The 10570-nt window shown below is 39.8% G+C and overlaps 1 protein-coding gene across 1 annotated transcript in view; it reads right to left on the bottom strand.

Moving 5' to 3' along the window:
- The window catches only part of Trpm7 (transient receptor potential cation channel, subfamily M, member 7), a 98434-nt gene that overhangs the window by 14119 nt on the left and 73745 nt on the right, over positions 1-10570 (bottom strand). Inside the window, exons 26-30 of the mRNA XM_013010113.1 lie at positions 9143-9855; positions 7875-7942; positions 7093-7152; positions 6578-6671; positions 3750-3817 (exon numbers count right to left, since the gene is read on the bottom strand). Of these exons, the coding sequence (XP_012865567.1) occupies positions 3750-3817; positions 6578-6671; positions 7093-7152; positions 7875-7942; positions 9143-9855 (1003 nt within the window). The remainder of the gene's footprint in view (positions 1-3749; positions 3818-6577; positions 6672-7092; positions 7153-7874; positions 7943-9142; positions 9856-10570) is intronic.

The raw sequence follows: 10570 nt of genomic DNA, 5'->3' as shown, positions 1-10570 counted from the left end.
AAAAAAAAAGTTACAAATTTATATACATTAAAATGAAATTAGTCACTTGGTGATTATTACACATTGACCATGAACCTGTAACTTATCTAAATGTGAAAATGTACAAGACAGATAAAGTCCTTCCTTCTTAGGGATTGTATCATCTAGTGGGTGAAGAAAAACAAGCCAACAAAACCTGATAGAGGGCTGGGAATGTGGCTTAATGGCCTAGCATGCATGAAGCCCTGCCTGGGTTTGATTCCTCAGTACCACATAAACAAAAAACCAGAAGTAGTAGTCAAGTGGTAGAGTGCTAGCCTGGAGTAAAAAAGCAGTTCAGGGATAGTGCCTAGGCCTTGAGTTCAAGCCCCAGGACTAGCAAGCAAAAAACAAACAAACAAACCCCACCAACCAAAAAACCAAAAAATCTGATAGAATTCAAAGTGGTGCCAGAGTTGGGCACCAGTGGCTCATACCTGTAATCGTAGCTGCTCAGAAGGTTGAGATCTAAGGATCCTGATTCAAAGCTATCTTGGGCAGCAAAGTCCCTGTGAGATGCTTATCTCCAATTAACTGCTCTAAAATCAAAAGTGGGTGCTGTATCTCCAAATGGTAGACATTAGCCTTGAGCTGAAGAGCTGAGGGACAGTGCCCAGGCCCTGAGTTCAAGCCCCACAACCAGGGGAAAAAAAAAAAAAGTAGCGCCACTTACTGGTGGCTCATGCCTGTAATCCCAACTACTTGAGATCCAGAAAATAGAGGTTTCCAAGCTGGCTCCTATATTAAAGTTCAAAAGACTACCTCTCCAAAATAACCAGCAAAAAGCCTGGAGCCATGTATCAAGTGTAAGAGCTAAAAGAGAGGCAAAATAAAACAACTCAATGACAATTGAAACCAGAGCAACAATTTAGCAAAATAATAAAAATACAAGCTGGCCCACTGAATGTAACAATAAAAAATGACAAGCTTCTAGCCATACTAAGAAACAAAGAACACAGACATTAAATCCTCTTCAAAGAGCCTTTCCAGCTACCCCCACAAACAGACATATAACCGGGTAACAGTATAGGTAAATCCATTCTAATCCCTAAAAGATGAACTATCAAAACTCCCTCAAGCTGGGTGCCGGTAGCTCACTACTCAGAATGTTGAGCTCTGAGGATCACGGTTCAAAGCCAGCCAGGGCAAGGAAAGTCAGTGAGCCCTTTATTTCCAATTAACCACCAGAAAACTGGAAGTGGTGCTGTGGCTCAAGTGGTAAAGCGCTGGCCTTGAGTTAAAGCCCCATGACTGACAAAAACAAAACAAAAAACCCCAAAACACAAAAAACCAACCAAACAAAAAAAAAAACTCAAGAATAAACTGATATTCACAACAGTTTAATAACTAAAAAAAAAATTCAGTTCCTGGTTAAAAATCAAATGACAAAAAAAGCAAAAATAGCTTCACTGGATAAATAATCTGTGATGGGCAAGTATCAATCTTTTTTTTTTTTGGGTCCGGTCGTGGGGCCTGAACTCTGGGCCTGGGCGCTGTCCCTCAGCTCTTCAGCTCAAGGCTAGTGCTCTACCACTTGAGCCACAGTGCCACTTCCGGCTTTTTTCTTTTTGCTTATGTGGTGCTGAGGAATCGAACCCAGGGCCTCGAGCATGCAAGGCAAGCGCTCTACCACTGAGCCACCTTCCCAGCCCAGGTAAGAACTTTTTATTTCCTTAGCTTGGAACTTAGATTTGTTGAATTTGAATTTTTATATTGAAAGTCTTAATTCATTCATATTTCCTTAAATTCAATCTATTCTCTCATAGTCAGTAAAAAGTATTTTTGTCTTTTTTTTTGGGGGGGGGGAAGGGGTTGGTCATAGGGCTTGAACTCTGGGCCTGGGAGCTGTCTCTCAGCTCTTCAGCTCAAGGCTAGCATTCTACCACTGGAGCCACTAAGCCACTTCCCATTTTCTGAGTGGTTTATTGGAGATAAGAGTCTCATGGACTTTCCTGCCCCGGGTGGCTTTGAACCTGATTCTCAGATCTCAGCCTCCTAACTAGCTAGTATTACAGGTGTGAGCCACTGGCTCCAGGCTTAAATAATAGCTAATACTAAGTAATTTACAGCATGGCAATGTTGTCTGCAAACATTATCCCCCCCCCCCTTTTTTTTTCTCTTGTCCATCGTGGGGCTTGAATTCTGGGCCTGGGCACTGAGCCTCAGCTCTTCAGCTCAAGACTAACACTCTACCACTTGAGCCACAGCGCTACTTTCGGCTTTTTTCTTTTTGCTTATTTGGTGCTGAGGAATCGAACCCAGGGCCTCATGCATTGCAAGGCAAGCACTCTACCACTGAGCCACCTTCCCAGCCCTATTTTTTTCTTTCTAACGACTACTTATATCAGTGTTGTACTCTAGTCCATTTTGAATAATTCTCTATTCAGATATGCCTTGTCTTGTTTCTGTACTTTCTTGTATCTGCCAGTCTGCTCTGTGTGTGTGTGTGTCTCGTGTGTATACACTGATTCTGGGGACTGAACTCAGGACTTGACTGTTGTTCTTTAATTATTATGCTCAAGTTATTATGCTCTCAACCACTTGAGCCACAGGTCCACTTCTGGCTTTCCTGGTGTTTAATTGGAGACAAGAGCCTCATAAGCTTTCTATCTGAGTTAGTTTCAAACACCTATCCTCAGATTTCAGCCTCCTGAATAGCTAGGATTATAGGCATGAGCCACCAGTACCTGGCCTGCCATTCTTTTTAAAGTTATCTTTTCCTTACCTAATGTTTTATATATTCCTTTTTTATTGGGGGTAGGGTGGGGGGTTGTCATGGGGCTTGATCTCAAGGCATGGGTGCTGTCCCTGAGCTCTTTTTGTTCAAGGTTAGTACTCTACCAATTGAGCCACTGCTTCACTTTTGCCTTTTTGGTGGTAAATTGGAAATAAAGCGTCTCATGGACTTCTCTGCTCAGTCTGGCTTTTGAACAGGATCCTCAGATCTTAGTCTCTGAGCCACTGGCACCTGGCTGTTGTTTTATTTTTGCCAGTCCTGGGGCTTAAAATCAGGTCCTGGGCACTGTCCCTGAGCTTTTTTTGCTCAAGGCTAGCATTCTACCACTTGAGTGCCACTTACAGCCTTTTTTGTTTATGTGGTACTGAGGAATCAAACCCAGGGCTTCATGCATGCTAGGAAAGCACTCTACTGCTAAGTCACATTCCCAGCCTGTTTGTTACTTTTTGAGATGATCTTGCTATGTGGCCTAGGCTAGCCTTGAGCAGAGATCCTCCTGCCCAAGCCTCCTGAGAATTGATCTTAACGTGCTGCAATTACAGGTTTACAACAGCCATCAGTGCCCGATTTAAAATCATGATTTTTAACAAAAAAACTCTATCAAGTTACAATTTTATTCATCCCAGTATGAGCACTGATTTGTACATATCTGACCATAAAGGAGCAATTTTCTTGCTTTTTCTCCTGAGATATCTGTCTCGGCTCCTAGTCTGCTTTGTGAAAGGGAGTTTGTAAAATGAAAAATTAGCTGTCTAGGAATGAGTTCATATAATTAGTTTTTCCTCAAACGAAAATAGATTCTGCCTTTCTTTCCTAAAAATCTGACTTCACTGCATATACCCATATTCATGCAATCAGTATTCTATACCTGTGTTCATGAAATCAGTGGTATAAGATAATTTTCTTTGAAAGCTAGATACAATTTTACATATACTAATCTCATCTTTTAAGTCTTCGTTATAAATATGCACTTTTTAAATCGAAATGTACATACCGGTAGCAAAGCTGCTTTGGAATCTACTACAGGAGTGTCTTCTGTAGATACAGTTCTACTGCTTTCTGCTAAAAGGAAATTTAAAAAGATATAAAGTCAGACAACTGAAGTTTATTTAGTACTAATTCACCAAGCACAAAGCATTTTTAAGATATAATACAACCTTTGTAAAATAATTTGCTCTCTTCCAACACTGTTAAACACAATGATTTTTCAATCTATTTTTTTGTTTTGTTTTTGTCAGTCATGAGGCCTGAACTCTGGGCCTGGGTGCTGTCCCTCAGCTCTTCACCTCAAGGCTAGTGCTCTACAACTAGAGCCACAGCTGGCAAGCACTCTACCACTGAGCCCCCTTCCCAGGCCTTCAATCTATTTTGAATGAATTACTCACATTATTGTAAAAAGGCATTAAGGGACAAGTGTACAAAATAAAAAAAAAAAAACCTTTTTCTCTTTTTCCCAAATCCAAATTGTTTAATCTATGTATGGTGTGCATGTTTTCCCTCAAATACCCTTCTTCTTTTCCATATAAATAGCATAATATACGCTATGCATCTTCAGTTTTTTGTGCCTGCATTTCTTTGTTTGTTCTAAAGAGACAAGTTCTTGCTATTATGATCAGGATGGCTCCAAACTCCTGTTTGGCTTTTAAAAACTTCAGTTTAGAGATTAGGAGTATACAAACAACTTCCCCTATTGTTGACATTACCTTTAATTTCATATCATAGATATACAATAATATACAAATTCTTTCTGGTGGCTACTGGTCTGTTTTCAATATCTTGCTATAGTAACAAATGTTGCAGTAAATATGGATGATAACTTTGAGCCAGGCATGGGGCACATGTCTCTAATCCTAGCTAAATGGAAGATGTAGGTAGGAGGATCATAGTGCAAAAAGGCAGAGATCTCCCAAAATAATAAAAGTGAAAAGACTGAGAGCATAGGTCAATTTAGATGCTGAATTTTACCAGATGCCTTTTGTGCACTGTATAGCTACTGAAATAACCTTATGTTTTCTAAGCTTGAATCTGTTAATATCATGCATCAGAATAATTCTATTTTTAATGCTAAGCCAACTTGAATCAGGAATAAGCCCAACTTAATCAGGATACATACTGTTGAATTCAGCATTACCCACCCCCCAAAAAAAATCTAAAAAAATAAATGTGATAGTAAACAGGTAATACTATTTCCTTAATTATTCAACTTTTCACAAATTTTGACCTCTACTCAAGAAAGCAATGCCAGGTAGGAATAATGTGTATCTGTGGGGAAGCTGAGACAAGAGGACTGTTTGAGTAGAGGACTTTGAGACCAGCCTGGGTGATATAATCAAACCAAGGAAGGACGGAAGGAAGGAAGGAAAAAATAGATATATAGACTATATTAAGTGAAATATTAGTTGTGCAAAACACATATAAAAATGGAATATGAATATATACATAAACCAACTAAAGAATGGTATACTTAAGCCTGGTGCTTGGTGGCTCATGCCTGTAATCCTACCTACTCAGGAGGCTGAAATCTCAGGATTGCAGTTCAAAGCCAGCCCAGGCAGGAAAGTCCATGAGACTTTCATCTCCAATAAACCACTAGAAAACTGGCAGTGGTGCTGTGGCTCAAGCAGTAGAGCGCTGGCCTTGAGCTGAAGAGCGCAGGGACAGTGCCCAGGCTCAGAGTTCAAGCTCCACAACTGACAAAAAAAAAAAAAAAAGGTATACTTATGGGATGAGTCCAAGGTGCAATGCCTCTGAACTAATGTATCAAAACAAGTACCAGGAAGTAGAAATATATTTTGTGGGGGAGGTCAAAGAGGAAGACACACACATGGAGGGAGGAAGGGTGAGCAAATGCAGTGATTATATTCAATGTATATTATGTAAAAACTCAACTATGTAACTTGATGAAAGGGATGGGAAAAGGAAAAATGAGGAGAATGGTGAAAGCAGTGACACGGCTCAAAAAGCATTATACTTGGGGCTGGGAAGGTGGCTCAGTGGTAGAGCGCTTGCCTTGCATGCCTGAGGCCCTGGGTTCCATTCCTCAGTACCACATAAGCAAAAAGAAAAAAGCCGGAAGTGGCACTGTGGCTCAAGTGGTAGAGCGCTAGCCTTGAGCTGAAGAGCTGAGGGACAGCACCCAGGCCCAGAGTTCAGGCCCACGACCGGACCACCCCCCCCAAAAAAGAGCATTATACTTGTAATGTGACTTACGGAACTTTAACCTCTTTGTACAACTACATAACAATACTAATAACAATTAAGAATATGAAGCAGAAAACAATGAAAAAATACAAAGCAGCAAACAATTAAAAAAGTGTATGTGGAGTAAGAGAAAGAATTTATAAAGTAATGTATTTTAATTTCAAACCAACAAACATATCAGATTTTTTTTTTTCTGATCGTGGGGCCTGAACTCTGGGCTTGGACGTTATTTCTGAGCTCTTCAGCTCAAGGCTAGCGCTCTACCACTTGAGACACAGCACCACTTTTGGCTTTTTCTGCTTATGTGGTGCTGGGGAATCGAACCCAGGGCCTCATGCATGTAAGGCAAGTGCTTTACCACCGAGCTACCTTCCCAGCCTGTATCAGATTTTTTTTAATAGTGAAGAAAAATGTGAAATAGATGATACAGATTACATCTGTATGAGGAAAAAAGCAAATCTTTGTATCTTACATTTACAGATTAAAGTTATTAGAATGTTAAGATATACATATGGCTTATTATCCCATGGCTCCAGTAACAACTATGGACCAGAATCTTCTGACACAGGTGTTGACAAATACATATCTAGAGCTCAGAGGCTTCCAAGTCAGCCTACATACCTTGCTCTGAGCGAGGAGAAACAGAGGTCTTATGGCATTCAGGAAACCCAGTATGAGAACTCACATGCTTCGATGTGGTTTCAGGAGTATCACTCTGTAAATACAGCATAACATGGTATTAAAAATAATCCAACTAAATCTCACACCACTGTTCTGAGTCCCTCAATCTATGCCTCAGGATTAACATGGTTCAAAAATACTGCGAGAGCTGGAAATATGGCTTAGTGGGAGAGTGTCTGCCTAGCATGCACGAAGCCCTGGGTTCTATTCCTTTAAACAGAAAAGGCTGGAAGTGGCGCTGTGGCTCAAGTAAGAGTGCTGGCATGGAGCAAATGCAGCTCAGGGACACTGCCCAGGCCCTGAGTTCAAGCCCCAGGATTGGCAAAAATAAATAAAAATGTGCAAGCTATGATTTCATGATGGGTTCTCTGAATTTATAGATATTTCCCTCATCGGAAGTCTTATGTAATGTTAAGCGGAGTTTCTGATTCCTACATTCATTGATGAGACTTTACCTGATATTTAGGCATATTTGAATATTCCATAATCGTGTTTCTCGTATCATCCTGCTGTTCCTGTTTGAGGCAAGAAAATCATGCAATTATTTTCCTACTTTAAGGCAAATACAGAAAGAACTTGACATAATCATTACTTCTTAATTTACAAATACTTGCTAATTAAGTTCCAAGCTAATAATAGCTACCTTTATCTTTAGGAAATCTTTTTGTACTGTATTTGAAAGTTGATAATTTCTGTAATATTAGTTATTTAAGGTACAAAGGAGTCTGAGGCATTTCTAGGTTCCCTGAACTGTCTTGGTACAGCTACATTATTACCTCTGAGGTGCTAAATACCTACAATTAATTTATGAAAGCCACAGAAATAATTTTCTTGCAGAAAATGCACCTTATTTCTGTACCCGTTGTTCTATATACTTTATAACTTAGGCCTCACACTTGCTTGGCTTGCTTGACTGGTGCTCTACCACTGGAACCATTTCCTCAGTGACTTTGGAGATGGAGTCTTGTGGACTTTTGTGCCTGGGGCTGGCCTCACACAGTAATCTTTCCAGATTTCAGCTTCCTGAATAGCCAGGATAATAGGCATGAGCCACCAATACCTGGCTTTGCTTTTTTTTTTTTTTCCTTCAAAATAAGCATAGCTTCTAATATTTGGGGCAATCATATTGAGATAAGTCTCTGCTAAAATAGTACTTTTATTGAGAGGAAATCTTAATTCCACTTTGAACCAAACATCACAAAAGTGAAGTTGCATGTAGTTGTATGAATTTACTTACAGATAACAGTTCTTTTATTTTGTTTGATGTCTCTTTAAACCTCTGTAAATCCATACTATCTCTGTGCCCTTTAACAGAAGAACATAAAAAATTGCAATGGTAAGTTTTTCTTATATATCAAAATAATGACTATGACTGAAGTCTACAAGAATAAATAATGTTTTCAAGCAGTTTTTGATGACCTTGCATTTTTCCAAGTAATTCTCATCTAATGGCTTTGCACTCATTTAGCTTTTTAGAGAATATTAAAAATATCTCCCAAGAAGCTGGTGAAGATTAGTACTTGAGCTTTTAACAAAAGCTAAAAGGCCTTTTAAAGGAATCCAATATGTGGTATGAGTGAATAGCTTAAAACTTTTTTAAAAAGAGTGATAATTACTTTTAACTATAATAAAAAGTATGAAACCTACATACACATACACACATGTAACATATTAGCAAGCACAAATGTATGTTTTTAAAAGAGACTGCATATAGAAAAAAGTTTGTATTTCTATATAGCCTAGTGCAATACCTAAGGTAAATATTTCACATGGGCTGATTAATACACACTCCCTTTCCTGTAAAAAGGACAGAGGACATGGCTTAAGTAGTGCTGATCTGCCTTGCAAGCACAAGGCCTTGAGCTCAGAAGCTAGTACCACCTATATGCATCTGGGTGCATTTCTCTATTGATCTAATGTATTAGTATTCTATTTGGCTTGGATAAAAAAAATTATGGCTACCCTATTACATTGTTCTCTACCAGTTGTTTCTCACCACCCCTCTATCCTCCTGTAGTTCCCCAAGTACCTAACACATACAAATCACTGAGGTCCTTTCGACAACTGACTGATACAACTAAAGATATATCCAAATTCAAAAGACAGAGCCTATGTAACTACAGTAAACCACCAGAGATATATATGCCAAGTATTATAGCCAAATTTTATTTGTCCTACTTCTGAAAAAGACGATTCATTTTTCACATAGTACATGTCTTTAGTAATTTGCTAGTCTTCTTTTTTCTTTTCTTTTTTGTCAGTCATAGGGCCTGGGGCGCTTGTCCCTCAGCTCTTCAGCTCAAGGCTAGCACTCTACCACTTGAGCCACAGCACCATTTCCAGCTTTTTCTGCTTATGTGGTGCTGTGGAATCAAACCCAGGGCCTCATGCATGCAAAGCAAGCGCTCTACCAGAGCCACCTTCCCAGCCTGCTCATCATTTTTCTAAGGTAATAAATTTTTCACATGAAAAGTAATGACATACAAATGAGTTTGCCAAACTTACCTACAAATGCTCCGAATTCTATATTATCTCCTTCTGCAACTTTGGAGAACACAGTTTCTTGATCTTTGGTTATGGTTTCCAAGTGGCTTTTGCAACTTGGTTGGGAGGGGGTGCTAACAGAAAATTTGGTTGGTGGGGATGACAGATGTGGTGTGCTATTAGGTGAACTGCCTAATTTTTGAGTTTTATTAAATAATTTTAAGATTTCTATCCCATGTCGTCTCTGTCGCAGTTCTGGAGGAGAAATCGCACTTGGGAATAAGGCACCACAAGAGGAACCAGCCTCTGGAAAACCAAATTCTTTCCTCTGGGGGATTACAGGCAACTCTTGACCAAATATGGTATAGTGAGGATCTTTTTCATCTTTCATGAACATATTAGAAAGAAAAGGATTATTACTTTCAAGATCACCTTGAGGAAGGGAGGAGCTCAGTGTATTTACAGCACTGTGTTTTTTCCACACAGGTCTTGTGGGACCATCATCTATAAGATTTTGAGCCAAATGTTTGGAAATACTCAATTCTCTTGTGATCTCATTGTGAACTTTGCTCGCTTCAGAAGCTTTCTGGGCAGTGAGTGTTTTTAGTGTATCTACTGTCAGGGCTGAAAGGTCTTGCAGATGTCCAATTTGAGAATCTAAGGACTGTAGTGATCTTTTTATGTAGCTGACACGGTCTCCAACTTCTTTAATCTGAATGCACATCTGCTCCACTCTGCAGGAGAGAAAACAGGCTTTTTACAATGTCAAAAATGGATATAGAAACTAAGCAACTCAATGGCAGCAATGGATGGGAAGGAAAGAGGGAACAGTTGACGCTAAGCAAAAGAAAAGAAATGTACGTATCATTCGTGGAAGAAATAACTGTATTGTCAAAGCTCATAGAATTCACAAACAATTTGCCCCATGAGAAACAAAAAAATATAGAGCCGGCCATAGTTGGCTCACTCCTGTAATCTTAGCTACATAGGAGGCTGAGATCTGAGGATTGCAGTTTAAAGCCAGTCCCGACAGGAAAGTCTGTGAGACTCTTATCTTCAATAAACCACTCAGAAAACCGGAAGTGGTGCTGTGGCTCAAGTGGTAGAGCGCTAGCCTTGAGCTGAAGAGCTGAGGGACAGTGCCCAGGCCCAGAGTTCAAGCCCCTTGCCAAGAAAAAAAAAATACAGAAATTCTTTTGACAGGCCCAACAAATGACGATAGAGAGAAATTTTACAAACGTCCAAACAAGTTATAAAAAATAAGTCATATGGAGCCAGGCGCCATGGCTCACTCCTGTAATCCTAGCTATTCAGGAGGCTGAGATCTGAGGATCACGGTTCAAAGCCAGGCTGGCCAGTAAAGGCCGTGAGACTCTTTTTTTTTGTCGGTTGTGGGGCTTGAACTCTGGGCCTGGGCGCTGTCCCTCAGCTCTTCAGCTCAAGGCGAGC

Source organism: Dipodomys ordii, unplaced genomic scaffold (assembly GCF_000151885.1).
Source record: "Dipodomys ordii isolate 6190 unplaced genomic scaffold, Dord_2.0 Scaffold11, whole genome shotgun sequence".
Lineage (NCBI taxonomy): Eukaryota > Metazoa > Chordata > Mammalia > Rodentia > Heteromyidae > Dipodomys > Dipodomys ordii.
The sequence above is the reverse complement of the archived record's forward strand: the minus strand, read 5'-3'. Positions and strand labels throughout refer to the sequence as shown.